The sequence below is a fragment of the Carassius auratus genome, chromosome 10 (assembly GCF_003368295.1).
Source record: "Carassius auratus strain Wakin chromosome 10, ASM336829v1, whole genome shotgun sequence".
Classification (NCBI taxonomy): domain Eukaryota; kingdom Metazoa; phylum Chordata; class Actinopteri; order Cypriniformes; family Cyprinidae; genus Carassius; species Carassius auratus.
The window spans coordinates 15,840,231-15,867,755 of NC_039252.1; the positions used below are offsets into that span (position 1 = coordinate 15,840,231).

General features: G+C 35.3%; 4 protein-coding genes and 1 non-coding gene across 6 annotated transcripts; 2 read left to right on the top strand and 3 right to left on the bottom strand.

Annotated features, from left to right (window-relative positions):
* Positions 1–555: 555 nt before the first annotated feature.
* prr11 (proline rich 11) lies at positions 556–3,553 on the bottom strand. The gene is made up of 10 exons (XM_026274055.1): positions 3,447–3,553; positions 3,265–3,374; positions 2,681–2,822; positions 2,488–2,610; positions 2,220–2,396; positions 2,046–2,132; positions 1,850–1,962; positions 1,690–1,761; positions 1,494–1,590; positions 556–1,325 (listed from the first exon to the last, which is right to left on the bottom strand). Exons 1-10 carry the CDS (start codon positions 3,459–3,461, stop codon positions 1,284–1,286), a joined length of 978 nt encoding a protein of 325 aa, XP_026129840.1. The 5' UTR covers positions 3,462–3,553; the 3' UTR covers positions 556–1,283.
* A 248-nt stretch (positions 3,554–3,801) lies between these two features.
* Positions 3,802–3,906, bottom strand: LOC113110522 (U6 spliceosomal RNA). The gene has a single exon (XR_003293175.1). It is a non-coding gene; the product is annotated as a U6 spliceosomal RNA (small nuclear RNA).
* Positions 3,907–5,152: 1,246 nt separating this feature from the next.
* On the top strand, positions 5,153–8,992 carry LOC113110058 (transmembrane protein 120A). Its single transcript, XM_026274059.1, has 12 exons — positions 5,153–5,363; positions 5,990–6,108; positions 6,193–6,309; positions 6,541–6,600; positions 6,760–6,855; positions 7,008–7,097; positions 7,398–7,463; positions 7,714–7,775; positions 7,880–7,972; positions 8,065–8,129; positions 8,408–8,476; positions 8,648–8,992. Exons 1-12 carry the CDS (start codon positions 5,286–5,288, stop codon positions 8,756–8,758), a joined length of 1,026 nt encoding a protein of 341 aa, XP_026129844.1. The 5' UTR covers positions 5,153–5,285; the 3' UTR covers positions 8,759–8,992.
* A 665-nt stretch (positions 8,993–9,657) lies between these two features.
* On the top strand, positions 9,658–21,369 carry pora (P450 (cytochrome) oxidoreductase a). Of its 2 annotated transcripts, XM_026274056.1 has the most exons (16): positions 9,658–9,752; positions 10,770–10,960; positions 14,847–14,895; positions 15,020–15,148; positions 15,268–15,417; positions 16,332–16,456; positions 16,550–16,639; positions 16,998–17,096; positions 17,336–17,452; positions 18,107–18,225; positions 18,331–18,512; positions 19,128–19,277; positions 19,357–19,624; positions 19,708–19,853; positions 20,605–20,690; positions 20,952–21,369. In XM_026274056.1, the coding sequence occupies exons 2-16, from the start codon at positions 10,791–10,793 to the stop codon at positions 21,094–21,096; spliced, it is 2,025 nt and encodes a 674-aa protein (XP_026129841.1). In that variant the 5' UTR covers positions 9,658–9,752; positions 10,770–10,790; the 3' UTR covers positions 21,097–21,369. The 2 variants fall into 2 exon arrangements, with proteins under 2 accessions (XP_026129841.1, XP_026129842.1); XM_026274057.1 differs by lacking the exons at positions 9,658–9,752; positions 10,770–10,960 and adding an exon at positions 13,040–13,377.
* Positions 21,370–22,204: 835 nt separating this feature from the next.
* LOC113110057 (rhomboid domain-containing protein 2) lies at positions 22,205–26,971 on the bottom strand. The gene is made up of 4 exons (XM_026274058.1): positions 26,574–26,971; positions 23,781–24,185; positions 23,475–23,625; positions 22,205–22,773 (listed from the first exon to the last, which is right to left on the bottom strand). Exons 1-4 carry the CDS (start codon positions 26,752–26,754, stop codon positions 22,371–22,373), a joined length of 1,140 nt encoding a protein of 379 aa, XP_026129843.1. The 5' UTR covers positions 26,755–26,971; the 3' UTR covers positions 22,205–22,370.
* Positions 26,972–27,525: the final 554 nt, after the last annotated feature.

Sequence of the window (27,525 nt, forward strand, 5' to 3'; positions counted from 1 at the left end):
CTAAACCTAAAACTATTAAAAATCGTTTTCGGTAATGAAAATACAAAAATAAAATATATTATGAAAGTTAGATAACGCTTAAAGGAAAATTTGAATCGTTGGCTTGTCACCAAACTAAAATAGGATTTGGTTAAAATATTAAAAGTGCTAAAACATAACTTAAAGCTGGATAGAAATAAAAAAAAATGCACAAACAAAAGCACAACATTTACTTAAGCTAAAATTGAGAGGGAAATAACAAATTGTAAACAAATTCAAGCAAATTAAAAATTTTGATGAAATCTATATTTAAATATTATTTAAAAAATCTTAAAGGTAAATCAGAACTGTTGCCTTTGTTGCTACTTGCAGTAACGACTAAAGAAATAAAAAGCAAATAAAATTAAAAAAGCAAATAAAATTATTAAAACCTAAACTAAAATGTTTTAATAAATTGTTTAATAGTATATAAATAATAATAAAATAACAATGTACATTTTATAAGTCAGACATTAAGCCTTTACTTTGTTTTTATATAAATGTACTCATTTGCACTGTAAAACCAACCCAAAAAAATTCTGTAGGTACAATATTTATTAAACATTTTTAATTAATTGCAATATATTTGCCATACAAATAAAAGTGGCTTTAGAAAAATATTGCAAAAGACCCTTAAAATAAAACATTTAGAGATTGTTACATGTTGGTGTGGTGTTACCCTTCAAGCCCACAGGTAAACATACAGTAATACATCCTGAGTCTCACAGTAACATTTCTGGTTATGTCAATCTGTGCTTCATGTTTTACCACACACACACACGCACACTATCAATGGCATATTGAGTTTATAGATCAATAACTGACTTCTCGCATCTGTACAGACTTTGATACAGTACAATATTTTAAAGCCAAGTTAGTTTGCACATTCCACAGTCATTTTCAGTAACACTGACACTGAACCACATGTTCAATTATGAAGTTCTACCAATTATAGTATTAACCAGATCTAAAAACATGCTCAAGATGACGTGCATTTAATTTGCATACCGTGTGCATTTGTTATGCTTGTGAGCCTGTTTTGAAAAGGGGCGGTTCTGATAGAAAAGCAGCAGGAAGCACATTTCACATGCAACAAGTATTTAAAATAACATAGCAGCAAGTAACTTCAAATATGGACCTGTCAATAAAATAGTTACCATAGTAACATGACAGTATGAGAACCAAAGCTATTAGCGCAGTCACAGCACACATGTAAAAACACAAGACTGGCCATGCAATAAAAATAAAACAGTCAATTTCTTTGTTTAGACAGCCTTGAGTGGTGATAGTCCTTTTGTTAAAGCACTCTGCAAAAAAAACAGAAAAAGAATGAAATAAATAATTTTCAGATCATAAATTCATGATTTATATTGTTAAATAAAATGATCTTTTGAACAAATGAAACCAGCGGTCTCAAAAAGAACTTTAGAGGAATAAATTCTGTGAATCTTTTTGGGATAAAGCCGTTTACATACCAGGTACTGGTTTCCTAAACCTCTGGTCATGCTTGGATCCAGGCTTGAATCCATCACATCCTTCTCTTTGTTACACAGTGGTGTGCCGCCAGGACTCCTAAGAATAGAATGAGAAGTATTTAGCTAGATGTGATGTCTGCAGTTTTAGGCATGTCTTGGCTCTGATTCCAACAATACAAAGTAAAAGTGATCTTGCCTCATTAAGTTCACTTTTCTAAGCTGCACCCGAAGATTCACGGGATTTTTGGTTGGTGTCCTACAGACAGTCCTATAGAAAAAAGCACAAATAATGTACAGCAAAAACAAATGCATTGCTTCGAAGCAAAATAAATACATTTACTAATGCAGAATTTGACCTGCAAAGGCTTGATCTAGACTTCAAGGGGATGTCAGGATTAGAGCGTCGTAAACGGACTTTCTGCAAGTCTGCGAGTGTGACCACTGGTGATCTTCTTCTCTGTGGAGACACCTGTGAACGAATGTACCATCAGAAATATCCACTCAATGCAGAATTTAATGGAGAACTGAGGACACCCGCAATCTTTCACTCACTTGCGTTTTTTGGCCTACAGTCACTTTCCTTAGTTGTACTGCTTGAAGATCTCGAAGAGTCACAGCAGTAAGGCCATTTTGCTTCTCCTGTTAGGGGACAGGAGGAAAATTAGTGCAAACCTTCATAACTTGTTTTCTCAACAAAGTGGAGTGAACTGAAAAAGAATCTATTGCCTTCAGAGAGCTAGTTTGTCTAGGTTTTGGGGGAAGTGAGGTCATCATCGGAGCAGCAAGTGTCAACAGAATCTGAGGAGGAGGAAGAGGAGGTGGTGGTGGTGGCGCAGGTGGAGAGAGCTGAACACCATCAGGCATTTCACATTGACCACCCACAGTCTTGGCCTCTCTGTACAGCTATGAGGAAATATTTTATACACATTACAAGCACTGGAATTTTGAGAATACTTCAAGAATATCCCTTTCAGTACAGCTGAACAGTTCCAACCTTTAAAGTGGAATGCAATAGTGCTATTTCTCTTTGCAGCTCCTCTACTTTTTGGTGAAGGGACTCCACTCTTTCTGAATAGCCTCTCCAGAGAAATACGGCATTCAGAAGACCAGAACAGATCTAAAAAAACAAGCAGGTCAGACACTGAAAAGCTCTTTTGAACTCTAATAAATGGAAAAAGAACACTTACTTGATTAATTGTCCTTCTGCATTTTTGCATCACACGTCCGACAGCAGAAAACAGAGCTCCAAAACTTAGTGATGAAAACAGCTGTTTAGTGGCTTGAACACTTGTCTCCTCTATAGTTTCCACCTTTGATTGGTTTTCTGGACTGGATGGAAGTATTACCAGAAAGTTTTTTTTATATATATTACAATGGAAGTCAAAACAGGCACCAAAACTGTTTGAACACCAGCATTATTCTTCAAATATCTTCTTTTCTGTTTTCTATCATACAGATTTGGAACAACATGAGGTCGAGTAAATGATGAATGAATTCAACTATCCCTTTAAGTCTCAAAAATAAAGATCAAAGGTGTTAGCATTAAAAAAAAAATACTGCTTAACAGATATTATTACAGCAAATTAAGTTATCATTTTGTCTTGAGGAATATATGCTAATATTTATCTAGCATATTTGATCTTAACACAGAAGTATATTCATGGCATCTACAGGATATGTGGTACAACAATCCTAAGCTATGCTGCAAGTGTACATTAAAAGCAATGTATGCTTTTGTAGATGCACAAGTAACGTTAATTCAGTTGCTCACGATAAGGCCGTTGATATGGCAGGAGTCCCGAGTGGCATCTTGCTCTTTTTAGCCCAGGGTCGACTGCTGCCATTTCCCATCCTCCGCCGCTGAAAGGCACTGCCGAGACCCTGGGGAAAAAAATACACATCGTTTAATGATTCTTGATTAACCGATTTAAGTAGCTAATAGTAACAACATACCCTGCATCCAAGCATATCCGGAGTTGCTGACAGCTGTATGTCTGATTTTGAAAACAGTTCCTTATTGTTTACTCTCCAATAGGATTGCAGCTGAAGGGCTATGGGGCGGGTTTTAACTTTTGATTGGTTAAGGAAAACGGAAAGGGTTTGCATCTGGAATGGAACGCTTTCAACCAATCACTGCAGCGGTTTGTCTGTTACCATGGCTACCATAGCATGAGCGTAAACCACTGATCTATAATAATGTTATATATATATATAGATCAGTGGCGTAAACAAAGAGCCTGTTGTTTGATCAAAAGGAAGAACTGATTGTCTAGTTGGGTTTAATAAACATTTCGAGGAATAATATTTAAAAAAGCTAAGTTAATTCAAAGAATATAAAGTCTCATCCTTTCGCCGGGGCCATGCTAATCTTCTCTGTATCGATCCAATTTTAATATATGTGCCGCTGTGGCGATGTACGGCGTAAAAATATATGTAAAATATATGTAAAAATACATTAAAAAGTATGGCCTGAAAACCCAAAGTAATCTGTGAATTGAACTAGGTTTAAAAAGGCTAGGTTTAAAATGTGTCTTACACATCAGTACTGCAGAGACAGTTTTGATCAGTTCATTCGAGAAAATGTGCGTTTTTATTGGTATGTACTGGGAGATTTTTTTGTCCATGGGATGAACAATAATAAAAAAAATAATAATGATAATTATATATATATATATATATATATATATATATATATATATATATATATATATATATATATATATATATATATAAATCTGATGTTCTGTAATGAAATCATATTCAGCAGTGCAAAGCCAACATGAGGCCAAATCGAGGATTTGTACAGCAACTTTCTGGCTGGGAACTTCAGACTCTTGGGAAGAGAGTGACGGATATATCATAACCCAACTACTGACAATAACAACATTTAACAGAAATGTGCATATTCATATTCACGGACTTTCTACAATTACTGATGATACAGACTCATAGATTTTATTTAATGTTAATAAACATTAAAATAATATATAAAACAACTACTTTCTGTAAATTCACGATAGACAATATTAGAATGTAGAAAATGGTTAAGATTTTCATACACTTTAACACACACACACAAACACACACACGTTTGTTTTTGTGAAAAGTGGGGACATCCCATAAGCGTAATGGTTTATATACTGTACAAACTGTATATTCTATGGCCCTACACCAACCCTACACCTAACTTTGTGCATTTTTACTTTCTCAAAAAAAAAAAAAAAACTAATTCTGTAAGATTTATAAGCGTTTTGAAAAATGGGGACATTGGGTTATGTCCTCATAAGTCACCCTATCCTTGTAATACCTGTGTCATACCCATGTCATTATACAGAGTTGTGTCCTGATATGTCACAAAAACAAGAGCACACACACACACACACACACACACACACATAATGTGTTGTAAATTTAATAAACCTTTTAAAACGCGCTGCTGTCACTCCTATGACATAATAAGAGGTTCTGTCTACAATTTCAACACTGACCCTGAAACTCTAGTTATTCACATTTGGTATATCCCCTCTGCCTCTTTATGGGCGTCAGTAGGCCTTCAATGACGTATCTGTCTTGTTTTGAAAGCGCTCATTGGTCAGATTGCTGGAAGGGGCGTTTCATTATGCCGCGGGATCGGTCTCTGATTGGCTACGCTTTTGTAAAGCTGCGTTCAGATGACAGACGTCTGTCAAGATAGCGAGGCTCTCCGACTCCGAGAACGGTGGAACAGACCGTTACCCTCTTCACTCTTATCAGGGAACACTAACGTTACCTTTCATCAAATACACTCTGAAAATGTTATTTAACCCGACTGGTTTGACCGAATGTTTACAAGAATGGGAGGATCTGGAAAAAGATTATCAACAAGTTCAGGTGAGGAGTCTTTCTTTCGCCACTGCTAATCAGATAGCACAGCTCTGAACTATGAGATCCTACTCTTCTATCTTTAAATGTTTTTATATACAATATATTTTTTTTATTTACAAATATATCGAAGTATCGCTATGAATAGCTAATTGTATCGATATGCTTCAGCTTTGAGCACTAGCTGCTTAGCAATTCTCACAGCAAAAACTCACAGCATAATAGTGGTAAAATAAAATAAAAAACATATTTTTAGCTTGTTATTAATAAATGGCACATTCAATTCCCACAAAAAAGTGTAATTGCTATATATGAAGTATTTTGCATGGCATTTGTATGGGTCAATGCCAAACAAAAATGTTCAATATCATAAAAAGAAGAATTGTTGATACACATGTCAAGTTAATAGAAATATCAGCCCTTGATTAATAACGGTTTCAAGTATTTATGAGAAACATACACACAATTATATATATATATTATTATGAGAATCTAAAAATGTTGGATAGGCCACACAGATTGTGAAATAAAATAAATAGCAATAATAAGCCTTTAAATACACCAAAAATATCAAAATGACTGTTCATCATGAGATGGGTATATACAAATTTGTGATGTCTATATTTGTTGCACAGGAGACACATCGACTTTACAAACAAAAGCTGGAGGAGGTTTCGAAACTGCAGGATAGCTGTTCTTCTTCAATTGCACGGCAGAGAAAAAAAATAAAGGATCTCAATGAATCCCTGCAGGAGTAAGTCATGAGTTATATATACTTTGGCTACAAATAAATGTCATTGAGCTATATCTTCTATTAATTATTATTTTTATTTCATAGATGCAGAGCGGGAGTGAGTCCAGAAGATGTAAATAAAATAGACGAGATCCAAGATTTTATAAAGGAAAGATCAAATGTCTTCTTTGAGATGGAGGCCTTCCTTCCAAAGAAAAATGAGTAATCACTCTGTCTGTCGCACCCTCTTTTAAAATACACATTATCAGCATTTACTATTCAAAGCAGGTCATACAGTTCTGTATTTGCCTGTTTCTAATTTAGTGTTGACTAAAGGTGTGGTATAGAATTCATATTGGTGTGTGGATTTGCAGTTTAGCTTGTTAAAACTATACTATGATTCAGCAAGCACTTGATGCTAACATGAAATACTTGTCTCTGTGTCTGTTCCAGGTTATACCTCAGTCTTGTTCTCGGAAATGTTAACGTTACACTCCTTAACAAACAGTCCAAGTAAGTTCTGTGAACAGTCCTATGAGATTCAGATGTTCTGAAATATTGTAACACCACAATCATCCTCTTTAAACATTGTGGTGTCACGAAATCCAGTCATGTTAATGAGTCATGAATCATGTGATTTGTCTGACTTTTGCCTGTTTCTCAATTGGACAGGTTTGCCTATAAAGATGAGTATGAGAAGTTCAAACTATACTTGACTGTGCTGCTCTTGTTGTTCTCATTCACCTGTCGGTTTTTGGTCACCTACAGGTACACGCTCAATTTTTTAAGAGTTGGTCTTTTAATTTCCTGTAGAAACTGCTGTTTAATCATTGATTATATGTAATGCTGCATGTTTCACTAATAAATGTCAAATAATCAACCAAGCTTATTTTTGTCTTTCTTCCATTGTGTTTTGACAGGGTTCTAGATGCACTTTTCAACTTCCTGTTGGTGTGGTATTACTGTACATTGACAATAAGAGAGAGCATCCTCATTAATAATGGCTCCAAGTACGAATAATCATATGATTATACTCTTAAAAATAAAGGTTCATTTCATGTAATACATGTAACACTGCTGTTAAATAAAGGATAAAGTGAGACTAAAGAAAGAGAAATAAAGACACAATGAACCCTAAAGAGGTAAAACAAAAGTGTTCTTTTGGGGAACACTTCTTGGTTCTATGGCATCATAGTGAAAACCTCCTTTTGAAACCTTTATTTTTATTTACAGTGTATGTAGTATAACACGTCTTCACATTAGTACTACTGGTTATTCTGTAAAGTTTCATTACTTGGCATGTGTTTCAGGATCAAGGGCTGGTGGGTGTTTCAACACTATGTCTCAACGTTTCTCTCTGGAGTAATGCTGACCTGGTATGACAAACTTACATTTTTTTAACACTGTGAGATATTACAACATTACATCTTTGAATCTTTGGTACTTTAATAAAGAGTATTTTCATTCATCAGACGAATCTGGTTTGATTAAATGCTTGAATTGAACTGTTTTTAAGTAGGCTAGTACACTTATAGTCATTTCTGAGGAACAGTAGAAGTGTGAAAAAGACTGAGATGGTATGTGTGAATATCTGATGCGTGTCAGCTGTTCATGTGTGTCTCACAGGCCAGATGGTGAACTCTACCAGATGTTCAGAAATCAGTTCCTGTCCTACTCCATGTATATAAGTAAGAACTGCTGCCTTACACCATTAGTGACGTTTCCAATGTAATAATGATTTATTGTTTGTTTAATTTATTCATTCATTTTTCGTTGTTTGTTGTCCCTTCAGATTTTGTCCAGTTTCTCCAGTACTATTACCAGAGTGGCTGCTTATATAGACTCAGAGCTCTTGGAGAAAGACACAACATGGACCTCACAGTTGGTGGGTAGTGTGTTGTTTTATTAATCTATTTTTCCTTATTATATTGCAGAATGATTAGCTAACACATGTTTTCACATGCGCTTTATGATCAGAGGGGTTTCAGTCCTGGATGTGGAGGGGTCTGACCTTTCTACTGCCTTTCCTTTTTTTAGGCCATGTAAGTTTGATACTATATTTGTTAATCTTGGGTTATTTTGCAATAAATGCAATCATCTTGCATGGACAAACAGCTCACTTCCTGTTTTGTGGCAATGTAATCATTGTTGTAAAGACTTCTTCTTTGGCACAGAGTATCAGTTCATAATTTACCAGTACCAGAAAAAAGAAGACCACTTAATACTAACATAAAATGTTGACATGGGTATTCAGAAAAGTTCTGGTGTAATTCTATTGTTATTATGCGGTGGTTCTAACCGTCGTATTATGTTCATCTAGTTTTTCCAGCTCTATAATGGAATTAAACTCTTCCAAATGGCCCAGCTTCCAGAATGGAAAGAGTGGCAGGTCAGTTTTTCAAAATAATTTAAAATGTTTACATCATGTGCCAACATATATTAAGCTAAATGACATTATATTTAACTATCCAAGATGTGTATATTGCTTTAAGCCAGAAGTATTAGTGTATCTTTTTTTGTGATTATGTTGAAATCATTTGTAATACGTTATTTTTCTTAGGTTCTCATGTGCGGATCTACTTTCCTCGTTCTGTTCATGGGAAATTTCTTCACCACTCTTGGTGTTGTTTACCACAAATACATGGATCAGGACAAAGCCAAAGCTTTATAAATGACTGCGACAAAGGCACTGCTGAACTCTTGATTAAAGCAATTAATGCTTGAAATGTATGTTTTTTTATGTTTTATATTAATGTTTGTTTGTTGTTCAACCTGGCTAAGTTATGATTTTTTTAAATGTGTCACAAAGTGTAAGGGATGGAATGTATTTTGCCTAAACCTAAAATATTTAATATTTTGCCTTCATTTTATATTAAAGCACTAAGTGTCATTGTGTTTTACAATATTCCATGTGTCAAAGAAACATATAACTGTGTGTTTGTTTGTCCCCCCCCCCCCCCCATATTTTTACACCATGTTTAAAGCTGATTTGAATGAGCAAGTTAATGATCTTAAAGACAGATATGGAAATCATTGGCTATCAGTGGTATTGTTCCACAATGTCACCACATGACTTTACCATCATAGGACTATGACACCTTCATGTTAGTAAGAAGCCTGTGTTGTCAGCAACTTTCTAGGAAAATGTTAATTCATTTTCAGATATTTTCAAGAACTGATTGAGGAAGCCCTGTCAAGCAGAAATGGGAAATAGAAATATCCCTTAATTGCCTTCAGCAGACCATTCGGTCCAAGGTTTTTACTACTGTAAAATACATTTAATCAGCTTGCATTTTAAACCAAAAATTCCAGTAAAGAATTCACCATATTGAGCATAACAGTTTTTAAATTATTTTGTCGTTATAGTGGACAACATAGCATTTATAATCGACAAATAACTCAGAATAACTTTACGGTCTCAGACTGTCGCCCTTTAATTCTAAGTGGGGAGAAAATGCTGCAATGGACACGTTAGAATAAAAAGAAAATAATTTCGAAGAACCATTTACGGATTCTAAACATAAAAATTTTAATCAGTCCAGACAGCTGATTTATACCAAACCGGGGGATTACAATACGTAAGGGGTTATTTGAACATGCGCTGGCAACCCGGCGTTTCAATATGTGACGTAAGCTCGTGCTGCCCTTGCTCCAGCTAACCGGAGGTATGCGTTTTAAGTGTGTGTTCTGTCGTGTAACTGTTGAATTATATTAGTATACATTCTTAATAGTTTAATTTTAAACATTTTGTGAATTCTTAAACAAAAAAAGTGAACATTTTGATGTATATACGCGTATGTCTGCCCTTACAAAAAGTACTATGGCGATGGTAGCATAGTACAGTGATTGTATCAGATGGTAACGTTACACAATGTGACTTTGCTACGTGTTACTGAATGATTGAAATATTCATGTACAATGGACATCAAAATATTTAAACAGAGACATGTTAAATGTCCAAAAACATTTCAGTGTGACAGTTCTTCAGTTGTTTTTACGACATGAGGGCTATTTTGTGAAACGTCATGGCTGTTATTTATTGAGCGATAAAAGTTTCTATGCAAGGAACCAAGGTGGTGAAAAATTACATTAATTAGGAAATGTTTTGTCATTGGTCATCATTATGTAATTGCACTGAACATTCAAAAGAGGGCACAACATGACAAAGTCACAAATTCTATTTTTCGTCAATGTACTTAGACATGAGATTTACAGTGGCGTGCGAAAGTTTGGGCACCCCTTGCAGAATCTGTGACAATGTGAATAATTTTAACAAAATAAGAGAGATCATACAAAATGCATGTTATTTTATTTATTTACTACTGTCCTGAGTAAGATATATAACACAAAAGATGTTTACACATAGTCCACAAGACAAAAAAAAAAAGGCTGAAATTATTTAAATATCCCCATTCAAAAGTTTGGGAACCCTTGGTTCTTAATACTGTGTGTGGTTACCTGGATGATGTACGACTGGTTTTTGTTTTGTGATGGTTGGTCATGAATCCCTTGTTTGTTCTGAAAAGTTAAACGGAGCTCTGTGCTTCAGAAAAATCCTTCAGGTTCTGCAGAGTCTTCAGTTTTCCACCATCTTTAGTATATTTAAACTTTAGTGAGTTTGAATCGTCACTTCAGTCAGTTGTAGACTAATACCAAGTGATGTAAACAATCTGTTTTCGCAGACATATCTGAATTCTGTGAAAATGGAGGACGGAGAATCGCAGCTGCTCTCTGATGAGGAGCAGACTCCAGAGCCTTTCCTCAGCTCTCTGGACATCTTCCTTTTCTCTCTAATCGCAGGACTGCTTATCTACTGGTTCTTCTTCCGAAAAAAACCAGAGCCTGTTCCAGAGATCAAGCCATTCACTCCAGTGTAAGTGCCTGAATTTAAATCCCCTTCCCCCTTCAGTTGTCCTCAAGATGGAAATATTACACCCACACACATTTTTCTGCACGACTGAAATGTTGATCAGAGCTTTGAAAGAGTTTTGTAAAACACAAGCACAATATATCTGTTCCATCCCATAAAAGTGTAAATGCAAATGATAAAGTTACAAAATTAACTTATGCATTACAGCTCTTGGCAAAAACTGTGTTATGGGGCTGAAATTTGCAATAATATTTTTGTTGGATGGCCTGTGTATAGTTTTTCTCCCTATAGACCTTTGGCCTTGTTTGAACAAAGCATTGTTTCTGCACCATAGCTCGCTCCTAAAGCACTTTGTGGTTCGGTTGGTCATGGGTGCCAACATTGCAAAGTGTTGACATCATGGGATGGAGAGAATGTGCATGCATTACATTCTGTCTCAGCTTTATGGTCTGTAGCAGCTAAGATACAGTTCATATACACAGTGGTTATGTGTCATGGTGAATCCCAACAGATACTTCTTTGTTCATGAATTTTAATTCATGCCATGTATGAAAAAAGTGAATTTTCTGTTCGGTTTTCAGAATGCTTAACAGTCAGTGACTCCGTTAGTGATATCAAACATTTAACTGAGCTGTGTAATAAACAGAAGCATTATATATGAGCCTGGACCACAAAACCAGTCTTAAGTAGCACGGGTATATTTGTAGGCAATAGCCAACAATATGGGTCAAAATTACACATCTTTCTTTCATACCAAAAATCATTAGACAAGGCAAGTTTATTTAAAAAGCACATTTCATATGAGATGGTAATTCAAAGTGCTTTACATAAAAGGAAGTAAAATTAAAAAAATTAAAAATAATCAAAACAAGTAATAAAAAAAAAACATTTAAATGATTTTAAAATACATTCAAAATGAAATAAAACCGTTAAGAACAAAAAGGCAATTTTCTCAAAATGTAGAATTTTTTTTTTTTTTTTTTTGCTTTGCTTCCTCAGATTCCAGATTTTCAGCTAGATGAATGTTGGCCAAATATATAGACCCTTATGACTGGTTTTGTGGTCCAAGGTCATGTATGAGCTTGAAATGAGCATTGTTTGTTCAGATGGAGTCACAGGATGTTATTCTTCCTGAATGTTCCTCATAATCCTTGCTAGTCAGTTGTAGTGCTGTTAAACTTGTGACCTATTCACCCTTGAAAACAATGAAAGGCCTGATGACTTGAGCATCAAGGTACTGCTCAAAAATCTTTTGTTTTTTTAAAGAAAATATTTAATAGTTTTATTAAGCAAGAATGCATTTAATAAAAAGTGGCCGTAAAGACACATAATTATAGTTCTTTCATTTTTTTTAAATAAATTTTTCAAAAAAACAATCAAAGTATTGTTTAATCAATGTATCATGGTTTTCACTAAAATATTAATCACCAAAACATTGAGAAAAATTGGAAATGTTGAGCACCAAATCAGCATATTTGATTGATTTCAGAATCACGTCACATGACACACTGCTGAAAATTCACTTATTTTAAACTTGTTCAAATAAATGCAGACTTGGTGAACATAACAGACTTTCAGAAACATTAAAAAAGTACATTTTGGACAATAATGTGCACAGCTTTTCCTTCCAACATAAATCACTTTTCACTATTTATTGATTGTGTTTTCTAAAAAAGCAATAGATAAAGAACAGAAAAGAATACAGGAGGAAATGATGTATAAGTAGAGAACTATTATCAGTAAGACATGTTTAGCGAGCAGGAAAGGATAACCTCTTCCAATTCTCTCCACTTCCTGGTTCACATTACTCACATTGAAGAATCGCAGCCAGTCCAAGCCATCCTGCCAAAGTCCTGAACAACTCCACTGGTCTTTCTTCTTTAGTTGTTTTAATCAAATGCATTTATTATGTGGTGTGTGTTAAAAACCGAATTAAATCCAGAAACTTAGATTGCCTTTTGTTTAGTGATCTTTTGGCTGGGAAAGTGAGGGAATGGACTCCTTGTGTTTGCATTGGCAGGAGTTTTTATGCATGTGTGTGTGTGTGTGCGCGCGCATTTAAGATCGGGGGTTTAGTAACAGCGTTGTGCTGCAGAGATCCATGGGAAATGTTGTATATTCCTGTTGCTTTGCAACCACTGTGCTCTGGCCAGATGGCAGGAGAGAGAGAAACAGAGAGCCCGTCTCAGTCAGGACCTCGCCTGCCTCACACCCCCTTTTCCTGCGCTGAGGAGCGATGTGTTTTCTACAGAGCCTCCTAATGAACTTTAACACAAGCCAAAGGACTTTCTCAGGCTTTCTGAGGGCTTGATCAGAACGAACCCGTTAGAGACGAAAGTGCTCTGTATGCCGAGGGTCTTTTCCCCAGTCATGGGATGCATGTTTTCTTTGCCTCAGGACAGACTGGCTGCTGCGGAGAGGTTAGTCTGGGACAGTAGGATGTTTATGCCATGTTCCTTCTGGTGTGATCGATATTTAAGGTGCTATTTATGACTTTTGTGTAATTACTTTAGCTGGAAGAGATTGCTTCTAATCTTTTAACAGTGTCGTATGAGTGGTGTTCAAAAGCAAATTGAGGTTTCTAATTTTCATTTGCACAAAGGTATGGCTATTTTATGGAATGTCTTTTGGAATGCTGTAAGAATTCTCTAGCATAAGCAGCTAATTTGTTTCTTTCGTTTGGAGTTATGTTGGGGAGAAATCCAATGTTTTGCACTGTGATGTCTTGCCAGTGCAATGATGGTTGTGTTTAGTAATTTGACAGTTTTATTATACATTATGTACCCTAACCCTGAACTCTACAAAGTAAAAAGTTTGGGCATGCTTACAAGTAAATTAATCTACAGTCTATTACACTATTGTTCAAAAAAGTGTATACTATTGTTTGGTGTCTGGAAGATTTTTTAAAATGCTTTTAATAAAACTCTCTTTTACTCACCAGTTCTGCAAAGTTGTTTGCAAAGTTGTCTACAAAGTTTGTTGCGCAATTTGTTTGTTGCGAAATATTGTGAAATATTACAACTAGGGAAGCAGGATAAATATCGGCATGATATTAATGTGCATCTCATCACCACTGATTAAAGAACCGGTTTTACTGATGAGATATGCATTAATATATTGACGATATTTTTTGTGCACCCCTAATTACATTACAAAGACGACTGTTTTCTACTTTTAAAATATTTAGTTTTAGTAGAAGTAGAATTTTCAGCATCATCACTTCAGTATCACACGATCTTTCAGAAATCATTCTAAAATGCTGATTTGCTGCTCAAGAATTTTTTTTTAATCAGTGTAAAAAAACAGCACTTGTGCTGCTTAATATATATATATATTTTTTTTTGATGAATAAAAGGTAGAAAAAAACAATCTCCTTGTCTTTACTGTTTTGTTTGATACATTTAAAGTGTTTTGCTGTAAAATGTATTAATTACTGTGACTCCAAACTATTGAATACTATTCTTAAAAAACAAACAGATAGATAGATAGAAAAAAAAATGTAGAAAGTTTTTATTTTATATTTTGTTTACATTGTACAAATAAAGAGCATTTTAATAGGAGTAGAAAACATAACTGTACATTACTGTATCAAACTTACTATGTCCAAGTAAGGTTTTTGGGCTTTGTGGACAACCGTCTGTTCTTCATCGCTGAATTAACATGAAAGTTTGTGGTTTTCATTAGTTGAACAATGACTGAAAGCAGACGTGTTCTAATGCTGTGGTGCTCTCAGAGGGGTGTGAACTTCAGGAAGTTCTCCTGTGTGGAAAAGGCTGAGAAATGAATGGCTCAATCCCCTATTCATTACCAAAAGAATTGGTCTGGCATGCTTTTCAGCCTTTTCACATGTGTTTTTTCTTTCTCTGTTTTCTTCTTTTTCTTTTCATAGAACACCACAAATACGTGAGACCAGCTTTATTGAGAAAATGAAGAAAACGGTGAGATTTTCAGGAACATTACCATAGTAATAAATAAAGTTCTAAAAAGTTGAAATAATTGGCAAGCATTCCACCATCTTGAACAATTTAAAAAAAATTGATTTTTTTTATCTTCCTATTCTAGAACCGAAACATTGTGGTGTTTTATGGATCCCAAACAGGGACTGCTGAGGAATTTGCTAACAGGCTGGCAAAAGATGCCCAACGCTACGGCATGAAAGGCATGGCCGCGGACCCAGAGGAGTATGACATGGTACTTTCACCATTATTTCTTTCTGTTTAATGCGCACTTCTAAAAATCAATCCGTCAAGATCAGAACCGAGTACTTTTCAACTCTTTTGACTTTTGTCATTATAATCTCCCATTCGCAGTCCGAGCTTTCAAGACTGAAAGAGATTCCTAATTCTATGGCTGTGTTCTGCATGGCAACCTATGGAGAAGGAGACCCCACAGACAACGCCCAGGAGTTCTACGACTGGATGCAAGGGACTGATGATGATCTAGAGGGGGTCAATTTTGCTGTGAGTAATACCAATAGCAAAGTGCATAGAAGGCTAATTTGTTTCTTTTTGTGATTCATTTCTATGGTGAGTAAACTGGGATCAAGAGGTTGCATGAGACAACCTTGCACCCTGTAAAATTCCTGGCCTTTTTATGGAGTGGTACCTATTTCCTGGGCAGTCGGTGAAGTTCTTAACAAGCCTGAGCCCGAGGCTGTCCCATAGTTAAGGGGCCCATGGTATCCTCATCAGTTCTTTCTCACCAAATGGAAACATCTGGCCTAGCCAAACAAAGCTAGAGCTTCATCCCAGTGGAACTTCTCTCTTAGCGGGACTCTTTCAGATGAAACTGGATCACTGGACCTTCTGTTTCTTTGATTCTGGAGACATGGGTGTCCAGACGCCGCTTAAGTTAGACCTGCATTCTGGATGAAAGCCTTGTGGTTTCAGTCTGGAGTTCTCGTATTCATTTATGTGGTTGTGGTGGGACAGCGTGATAAAACATGTGGTTGGAAACATCAGTGCAGTGCGTCTACAGCATCAGATAACTGTGAGACAGGCTAGAGGAGGTTAAAAGATCCTGCAGACAATTTCATTATTCTGTTGAATTTTACTCCAATGCATTGAAGTCAGTTTTAATTATAAATATATATGACGTTTTTTGTTCTCCAGAAGTCATAATTAAGGTTTCCACTTAGTGACTCGTATCTCAATTTGATCTTTTTGAACTAGAGAGGAAATTTTGAATGATTAAGCAAAACCTTCTAGTAGATTGAACTCGCATCTAAAAAAATAAAATAAAATACAAGACGGTTTAAATGTTTTTAGTTGACTTTAAGCTTTAAAAAGTATTGTTTGTGTTTACTGAAAGTTTGGTCTTTTTTACTCCTTGCAGAGATTGAATGATTTTTAAATTTTTTGCCAATTTTTCATAGGTGTTTGCTTTAGGAAATAAAACATATGAGCACTTCAATGCCACAGGCAAGTATACAGACAAGAGGCTTGCTGAACTGGGGGGAAACAGGGTCTTTGACCTGGGCCTCGGGGATGATGACAGCAAGTGAGTGAACAAGAGATTGAAACAGATACAACATGTGCATGTTGTCTTGTTTTGTTTGCCTGTCCTAATTATTTAATCTTAAATTATTTGTAGCTTGGAAGATGATTTTATCTCTTGGAAAGAACAGTTTTGGCCTGCAGTTTGCGAGTTCTTTGGTGTGGAGGCCACGGGAGAAGACAGCAGGTATATATATATATATATTTTTTTTTTCCATGTGCTTGCTTGTCTTGTAATTGAATCTGAAATACAGTATTGATAGGCATCAAATAGTAGAATCTAAAAGAGCCAGACCAGCTGTGTGAGATTGTCTGGTTCAAACGTGATGTTTATTTGATGGGTATTTTATGGCAACACAACACATGCAGTGTCTCATCTCCATATTAGAGGAAACCAATACATTTATCATGTTCTTCCATAACAAAAACCTCCCCTGTCCTGCTTTGAATAGGTTTTTGCATCTTATTAAACATCATAGGTGTTTTGAGTGCTTTAAATACAGGCTAGGATGAGATCTCCAATCCTTTTTTTTGTGTTCTTTCAGCATTCGGCAGTTTGAACTGGTGGTTCATAATGACATCAATATGAATGAAGTGTACACCGGAGAGATGGGGCGGCTCAAAAGCTTTCAGACACAGAAACCGTGAGTTCATGACACCGATCGGCATTTTAAAAGATCACTCTTGATCTGTACATTTTATGCTTCAGTTGTTTACAAGTCTATAAAATGACCTTCAGTTTTATGTAAAGTTTTTTTTTTAATTGTGGTTTTGTGGGTTTTATTTTAGGATTAGCTAGAGTCTCATGTTTTAAATTTATATACTGAAATGTTTCACTAAAACATTTGATCTGAATGCATTGTTATTCATTTGATTTGTGCAGACCGTTTGATTCAAAGAATCCTTTCCTTGCAACTGTTACTGGGAATCGTAGACTGAATGAAGGAGGAAATCGACACCTGATGCACATTGAGTTAGATATCACAGACTCTAAAATCAGGTATGCTTAAAAATGCACTTGTTGGGTGAATCTCATGAAAACATTTCCAGGTCACGTTTCACCCTAAAAAAAGAAAGGGGAAAATTTTCATTTGTAGGAAGAAAATTAAGCCTGTTTTTATTATTAGCATTTTAGTCTTATATTATATAAATAATACATATAACATTTTATTATAGAAAAATTGTTTTATATTTTAATATTAAATACGATTTTTTTTTCGTAGGAGGAAAATTTAGCTTGTTTTATTATGTTTTTCATTTTGCATTATGATACATATACAATTTATTATATAAAAAATAACTGTATAGTTCTTTATTGAATATAATTTCCTCTTCCCCCCCTTTTTTTCTTGAGGGTTTTAATGAGATTCAAGCTCTTATAATTGTGTTCATATGATGATGTGATGTTGATTCAACAATCAGAGGTGATTCCACAGTTACTAAATTATTATACTTAATATTACAGCATTGAACAACTAAAATGGTTTAAATTATATCACTAATACAAATAGCAACACTGTTATTCATATAATGTATAAAATAGGTTTGCATGCATACTCTGCATAATATCATCATTATTGAGTATATATTCATGCAGTGTCCAGAGTTTTTTTTAATGTTCACATATAAATCAGTTGATTACCAAACTTGGCAGATATGATTCTGGAGATCATGTTGCTGTTTACCCCACAAATGATGCAGCGGTGGTCAACAGAATAGGAGAGAGACTTGGAGTAGATCTTGATACTGTAATCTCGCTTAAAAATCTGGATGGTATGTACTTATATCTGAAATTCATATTATATTCTATAAGTTAGAATATGTTTTTATGTGTATTGTAATGTGTTATGATTGCCTTTTGATGTTTCGATTCTGTAGAGGAATCCAATAAAAAGCACCCGTTTCCCTGTCCAACCACATACCGCACGGCACTGACTCATTACCTTGACATCAACAACACGCCTCGCACAAACGTGCTGTATGAGCTAGCGCAGTACGCCTCTGATCCGCAAGAGCAAGAAAACATGCGCAAGATGGCATCTGCTTCAACTGAAGGAAAGGTTAGGATCACATCTTAATCACTGATGTATGGAAGCCCGTTTCTGCTACTGAATAAAAAATAATAAAAGGTATTTGCACATGCTCAGAAATGTGAGATATAAACTCACAGTTGCAAGTTATAAAGTCAGTACTGCATGATATAAACTTGCAATTATGAGAAGAAAAAAAAAATGTAAACTCGCAATTGCTAAAAAAAAAACTTGCAAAAAAAGTCAGAATTGCAAGATATTAACTCTCAATACAGACATTTTACAGACATGAAAAAATTCAGAATTGCAAAAATTAAACATGCATTTGTGAGAAAAAATTCTGAATTGCAAGAAAAAAAGTTGCAATTGTAAGGTTAAACTCGCATTTGAAAAAAAAAACAACAGATTCGCAAGTTTACTGCTCACAAATCTGACTTTGACTCGAAATTACTAGTTTATATCTAACTTTACTATGAAAAAAAAAAAATCTGAATTGCAAGTTTGCGGTAAACTCGCAATTGTGTGGAAAACAAGTTTTTTTTTGTTTTTTGTTTTTGCAGCAGAAATGGGCTTCTATACTGATGTAATAGTAGTCTATAGCAAAACTTGAACATTTTTATTCACCATCTGATTGGTCTTTTAAAGGCTTTGTACCAGAGTTGGGTTTTGGATTCTCAGAGGAACATACTAGCTATTCTAGAGGATCTACCTTCCCTGAATCCTCCTATAGATCACCTGTGTGAGCTCCTTCCTCGACTTCAGGCTCGATACTATTCCATTGCCTCTTCCAGCAAGGTAAAACCTGCAGTTTTTGATATTATACCATGAATTAAAAACTTCTGAGGTTGACAAGCTTTGCTAACCCTCATTTCAGGTCTATCCAACCTCTATCCACATTTGTGCTGTGGTGATAGAGTACGCCACCAAGACAGAAAGAGTCTTCAAGGGTGTGGCCACCAACTGGCTTAAGAACAAAGAAGTGACCGATAACGGCCATAAGCACACCGTTCCCATGTATGTTAGAAGATCTCAATTCCGCCTGCCGTTCAAACCCAGTAACCCTGTAATCATGATCGGGCCTGGTACTGGCATCGCCCCCTTCATGGGCTTCATCCAAGAGAGAGCATGGCAGAAGGAACAAGGTGAAGCTTGAACTTGCTTAGACACAACTTGAGTATAATAATATAGCATAGGTCTCTCACTCGGTTTTTACTTTCTGTTGCAGGCAAGGAAGTTGGTGAGACGATACTGTACTTTGGTTGTCGCCATAAGAACGAGGACTTCCTGTATCGGCAGGAACTGGAGGAGTTTGAGCGGGAAGGTGTTTTGACACAGCTTAACGTTGCCTTTTCCAGAGACCAGGAGCACAAGGTGAATGACATAGGGATTAAGACAAAAGACATTTATGATATGACAAAAGATTTCTATTTCAAAGAAATGTGGTTCTTTTGAAATATATTCTTCAAAGAATATTGTAAAAAAACATTTATTTTACAACGATATCAATGATTTCTGAAGGGTCATGTGACACTGAAGACAGGAGTAATGGTAGCTGAAAATTCTGCTTTGCATCAGAGGAATAAATTACTTTTTAAAATATATTAAAATAGAAAACTGTTATTTTAAATTATAATAATATTTCACATTACAATTTTTTTTTACTGTAAATAAATGCAGCCTTTTTCTTTCAAAAACCGTACCATATTGGAAAACAAGAATCAGATTAATATATTTATTTGCATCCAAATTTAAAGATGCACTGCATATTATTATTATTATTATTATCATCATCATCATTTTTCATCATTATTAATCTTCCTAAACAACCAATGTTGCCAAGTTGTTTAAGAATTGGGCTACTTTAACACTGTTGCCGCGAGTTGTTTTTCATGTCCACAGGTTAAAGTGACAACAATAACGTGAGATTTAGCCCCCGGAATTCGATTTTTACCATGGAACCCCCCTCAAAATGCAAAAACCTGGCAACCCTGTAAACAATCAATATGACTGGTCTTCATTACCATAGATTTCAGCGTTATAAAGAAAAGTTTTCCTGATATTAAAGATTTCCATTTTAGTTGGGAACTGAAGAGTAATTCTTTGGACTGTGTTGTTTTTCCAGATCTATGTGCAACATCTTCTGAAGAAAAACAAGGAGCAGTTGTGGAAGCTCATTCATTCAAATAATGCCCATATCTATGTTTGTGGGTAAGAACCAGAAGTCGCTTCTACCACAGATGAATAACATTCTTATGAACACAATCCACACTAGTAGTTAACTGGCAGGATTTCAGTGGAACAATAAACAGCTTGAAATAATTATAGTGCTTCCATATAATTATATGATTTTTCGAGCATAAAGTGGTCAATACTGCCATTCATCAGTATAATATTGTATCCTTAAAAGCCACAGTATCTCTTTCCAGCAGCATATTTGCTTGAGTATGTAATGAGAATGTGTCGTTGCAGAGATGCACGTAACATGGCTCGGGACGTGCACACGGCCTTCTATGATATCGCAGAGGAGGTGGGCGGCCTGACGCACACTCAAGCTGTGGACTATTTCAAGAAGCTGATGACCAAGGGCCGGTACTCGCAGGATGTTTGGAGCTAAGCTTGATAAACCAATGTTTGCCACTTTACCTCAAGCCATCATTTCTCTAAAAGCTAGAGCTAAAACATTGAATTTGCCTGGACTGATTGGTTATATAATAAGAGTTGTGATGAAAGATACTGCACTCCAACATCACACAAAAGCATGGTTTAACATCGTTCCTTCAGAGGAGTTTAGGATATTTAATGTACTGCAACAGGAAACTGATTTGACTGCATTTGAACCCTAAGTATCATTGGATGTTCATGTATACGCAAATGTAGGTCAAGGATACAAAATGCTTTCTTTTTTTTTTTAAGTGAGGCCTTATAAAGAATATTCATATATAAATGTTGTCATACTCTTTCTATTGTTTTATCTCTGTGTGTAAAGACTGCAAGGATCACTTTGTGACGTACTGTAAAAACTTTAGAGTTTGTTTCTGTGATATTGTGTATGAAAACATCCTACAATATGTTACAGGAAATTAACATTTAAGGTCAGTTTTTTTTTGTTGTTGTTTTTTTGATCATGTGATGTTTGTTCATTCTCATTTCCTGTGGTTTCAAGAGGTTTAGCCACTCTTTTTATGCATTACTTCATACTAACTTTAAGTAGCATGGAATGAGCAATTATGCAATCAGCATGACTCCCATCTTTAGGTGAAGTGTTACATTCTGTTTGTCAAAACATTTTTTTTTCAAGTTTTAGCAAGTGGTCATGTGTTAATTGTCACAGAAGTATGTATTTTCCTAACATTTTAAAAGGTGCATTTATAAAGAGAAATGTAAGTTCTCTTATTTTCTTAGGCTTTTCGCGGCTGATGTACATTTTCCACTGATTTCTACTCCTGATTATAGAATGACCTCCTAAATTCATCCCCCTAGTGAGCCAAAGCTGAAACTGCATTGCCCAGCATGGCGGTCTTAAAATGAATCAAGCTTGCATTGGTGTCATTTTAAAACTTAATGCATTAATACACCTTGAGAAGAGAAATGCCATTGTCAGGTGTTTTGAGCAAAATTTTCATATAAGTCATGCAATGTTTGACAATTAAAGAATATGCACAAAAACCGTCGCCTCAAAATGTGTTTGTATAGACATGTTAAAAACAAAATACTGCGGTGTATAAAATGGATAAAGAATGAGTTTTTATTTTAAGGTACAAAAATGTTCTTAAGCAAAACAGCAACTGTACAATATTAAAAACAAGCCGTTTGAATTCTTGTAACGAGACACGAGGTAACAGAATAACGACCAAACAAAAAACCCTGCAGATGAACCCCATCAAATCTCTAGAATGACAATGACACAGGGGGTCCGGAGTGAGTTGTGGGAAAGGCAGGTACTCCAGTCTCTGGCTGTGAGATTGGAGGAGTGAATGGCACTCCTGGCTGAGGTAGTTTAATGAAGGGCTGATCTGTCAGGTTGACTGGTGGCCTGAACTGATGCTGAGCATATGGGGACATTGGCATCCACGGGCTGCCTGTGTGATGGCTGTGCCCATGATGATGTCCATGTCCAAGATTGTGACCAATGCTGACTTTAGTGTAAGGTGAAGTAAATGTGTATTGCTGCTGAGGATACAGTGAGACGGGCCAACCATCGACTGTGTTGGGCAGACTTCCTAGAACTTGACCATTGGTGGGATTTACTGGAGCGTAGGCCTGGACGGGGTATGACCCTGGTGGAACGTCTCTGGAATTACAAATATAACAAATATATGTAAGTTCTTCTCTTATTTTATTAACATTTTGGTATGCCTTTTCCACTGATTTCTACTTAAAGGAATACTCCACCCCAAAATGAAAATGTTGTCATTTAAAAGAAAATAGAAAATTCTGTCATCATTTAATCACCCTCATGTCTTTTCAAAACTGGGTGATTTTCTTTCTTCTGAGGAACATAGAAAATATTCTGAAGAATATTGGCAACGAAGCAGTTTCTGTTCCCATTGACTTTCACTGCATATTTTGATCATACAATTAAAGTCAACGGGAAGCAAACCTGTTTGGTTACCAACATTCTTCAAAATGTAGTCAACAATATGACAGTTTCATCCCTTTTGGGTGGATTTTCTGTTTAAGACGATTTTAAAGACCTGCATAAATGAAATGAATAACCTCCATGAAGAACCTATTGACACAATCTTAAAAGAAATGTTAATTAGACTCTTTTACTTAAACATCCTGTGGCACACATTAAACAAAGACATAATGCTTAAAAGATACCAACAATAACCAATAAAAAAAGTTAAAATGCATCACTTTACAATTGCAAGCTGCTCAAAATGAAGAAGCTAAAAGCTGTACTCTTAACAATCTTCTATACACTGCAATATGAATACAGTAAAGTAAACAACAGGGTGAACATATGTAATTGTGGCACTGATCACTCACGTGAGGTCAAGTGGCTTCTTGCACTCTTCTGTCGATGCAAGAATGAACTGGACACCAGGTATATGTTTTAGCAAGCGAAAAGGGAACTTCTTCTCCAAGACGGAAGCTCTAGATTCTGACATCTCTAATAATGAAAACCATCCCATTCCATCTAAATGTACTAAGTTAAGGAATAGTATTAAAAATACTCTATATACTGATTGAACTACATGATATGATTGTAAGCTTTATGATTCAGGATTGCCGTATGAAATGAAATGAAAAAAAGTTGAGCATTCTATATGTTTTAGAATAGATTAAGGATACGTAACATTCCTGTAATGATGGCCAGGACGTTGCAAAGGAAAAAAGCGTTTGGAAAGAACAGGGTTAGAATTATTAGAATAATCCAGGGGAGGGACGCAGAAGGCACACTGACGCCCATGATATACGCCTTCCGCATAGCAGAATTGATGGTTATCATTCCCAGGACAGACAGGGCCAATGGGACAAGCCCATTTACTGAGCTCCTACTGGACGGGGAGAACAGCAGTGACTCCAGCAGCACATGTAAGAGTCCACAGATGGACGACAGCAGCAGTGACCGGTAGAGGAATCTGACCGTTCCAATCCCTCGCTCCAGCCCACTACAGGGAAACGCCATCAGGACGCCACTTAGGATCAAAAGCATCATATTCTTGTGGTAGAGGAAATAGGTGAAGAGTTTGTAGACTGTGAAGAGAGCGGACAAAAATTAAGTAACACGAAAAAATGAACCAATATGGTATTTATGGTATATTTTGTTTATTTTAATATATGATAACATAATATAGCAAACACAGTGCGCTAACTAATCCAGTAAACATTACAATATTTTATCTGAAGCAAAAAACGTATTTGGAAAAGCTAATAAAGTTGACTACAATCAAAGCACTATAAATGACATAAAAATTATGGATTAATAGGAAATTATTAATTTAAAGATGTTTATTATGTCTAGATTGTTTTTTTTAGAATTTATTGCAATATATATAAATTCAATAAATAAATGTATGCATTTAGCAGACGTTTTTATCCAAATTATTTACCTAACGTGTTCCCTGGGAATCGAACCCACAACCTTGCGCTGCTAACGCAATGCTCTACCGTGTGTGTGTGTGTGTGCGTGTAGTTTTGAGCATAGGGAATTTACTTGATTAAGCATTTTATAGGAGTGAGCACAGGTTTCTCACATCTTTTTCATTTCATTTCAATTATTTATTCTCTTTTCATGGTAATGCAACACAAAATACCACAACAACAAACCAACAAACACACAAAAATACATTCCATGACAAGAAGAACAGGAGTAAGATGAAGAAAATAAATCTTATAAACTCCTACCCCATTTTTATATTAAGAAAATTACAAATTACAAATTAGATGGCCTCACTGACATGACATATATAAAAAAAACACAAAAAAACAAACAAACAAAAAAACAACAACGATGCAATAATGACAACTCCAGCAACAAAAACAATGACGAAACCATCATTGTTGTTATAGTTTTAATGATTTTCACATTCATCTTCGTACAAATTAAATATCTTCTGTTTACACTTATATTTATATTGAAGAATATTTGAACAACATTTAAAATCATTTTCTAGAAAATTCAATTTTTTCACACCAGAAACTGAAACACACATTTGTTCGAGGGTATTTCCAGCAAAAGGTTGTTTAACATCATAATTTCTTCTGCTTGTCTCAATATTTACAGTAAAAAGGGTTTGCAATCCATGTGATAACAGGCAGTGTTTCGCTTTATGAACAACTAATAAAGTTTGTAAAGAAACCAAATCCTTCAATTTGAGTAGTCCTGACCTCAGAAACAGTCCTGTAGTATGTTCTCTTGGAGCAACTCCATTAGTTATTCTTATAACCCTTTTTTGCAAAATAAATAAGGGCATTAAATTAGTAAAATAAGAGTTTCCCCATACCTCCAAACAATACATAAAATATGGCAAAATAAAGGAACAATATAAGATTCTCATTGCCTTATAATTTAACATAAACTTTACTTTGCTCAAAACAGCAATGTTTTTACAAATTCTATTTCTTACATAAGCTATGTGTGACTTCCATTTAAATTTTTCATCAATGAGTACTCCTAAAAACCTAAATTCTGACACTCTCTCAATAATTATTCCATTTAAAGTCAAACTAACATTATCAGGACATTTTTGATTTGTAAACAACATACATTTTGTTTTACTTAAGTTTAACAACAGTTTATTTTTATTAAACCATTTCTGAAGTAGGACCAATTCTTGTTCAATAGTTTTCATTAATATGTTTAAATTCTTCCCCGATACAAAAAAATTTGTATCGTCCGCAAAAAGAACAAAACGCAAAATCTTTTAATAGTCACAGAGGTCATTAATATATAAAATAAATAATTTAGGCCCCAGCACAGAGCCTTGAGGGACTCCACACTGTATTGTTACCAACTTAGATTCATGGCCTATATACTCTACACATATTGTTGTCTATTTTCTAAGTAACTAATAATCCAATTTAATACTACACCTCTAATTCCATATGTCTGTAATTTAGATATCAATATAGCATGATTTATTGATCTAAACTCAAGTCGTTGGTCAATGCTGCCCGAGAACCACCTCCAGTCTTTATGACTGGCTAACATACGTGGAAGAGGCTGGGTGAATCTTAGGGATCTTTATTTAAATAACCAATAAACTTCAATTGTGGGGGTAGCCTACTACTGATGCGGGATATTCTCCTTCTAGCGCTTTTAATGCTCAAATGTCAACAATATTGCTGGTCCGTTTTCTCAAAGAGAGACTAAATGTAAATTTAAATGTATTAAAGTGAATTCTGTCAAAGTTTATTAGCAGACAGCTGGCACCAGAGGTATAAGACATGGACGACAAACCACAAAACTTTAATTTTGAGGTATTTAAAGTACGTTCTGCCCAACATACATTCATTAAGACAGTAGTTGTGGGTCACAGGCTACATCGGTCTACAAAATGCAATGAGTACAACTTATGTTCAGGGAGCTGAAAGGGAGCTGATGGAGTTATTTGTGACTTTTAAGTTTTAAACAACTCTTACCATGGCCGCTGATGACAGCATTGGACTCCAGACTGAAAAAGTGCTCTGAAATATTGAAGTAATATGGTATGACACTAAAAATACACGACAGCACGATCACAATCACTACTCCACAGGTCAGCTCTATATCCGGTGCAAAATCTGCAAACGACTTCTTCCAGTTTTTCAAAGTGCTATGCATTTTCAGGGTGGAGAATGTGCATCATTTACAAGACACATTTAAAGAACAATTATTCACGGAGAGCGAATCCCTTTCGTGCTTTAGATTGTAGTTCCCAGCACTTGAACCGCAACTTCCGCGTTAAAGGAAAGGTCAATCAAGGGGGATAAAAATGCGCAGCCTTAGCGCAGAACTGCAGACTCTTATAATTTTTTCAACCTCTCATTACTTAAAACAGAGCGCCTAAAATAACTGTCAGCGAATTTCGCTAATATAATATACCTAATATTTTCAATGGTCATGAGAATTATTTCCAGCAAGTTGCAAGTAAGCTTCAGTGAAGCTTCCAGTAAACAGGGAACATAATGAGCTATATGAGATAATCTGTGTGTTTTGCTTATTAGGAAACACCAGATCCAAATTAGGTTAAATTATGAACCAATATAAATAAAAATTTTCAAGGGAGAATAACTGAGGGTCATAATAGAGGTCACAAATGTAACATAAAGTTCTATATATATATATAAAGGGAGCTCGCAAAGGAAGAAGCTTCTCACAAACAAGAGAAAAACACATTCCAATAACATGGTTCATTTTAGTGACTATTATTTACTAGTATGTGGTAAATAATAATTTTCTTCAATCACTAACAATTTATGAGATTAAATACTGATTAATAACTTGATCAATTATCATGCAAAAGGATCATAAATATATTTTATGAAGGCCATGGTGGATCCAGGAACCCATTCCTTCAGTATTAATGGATTTAAACATACACAGATTTAATCT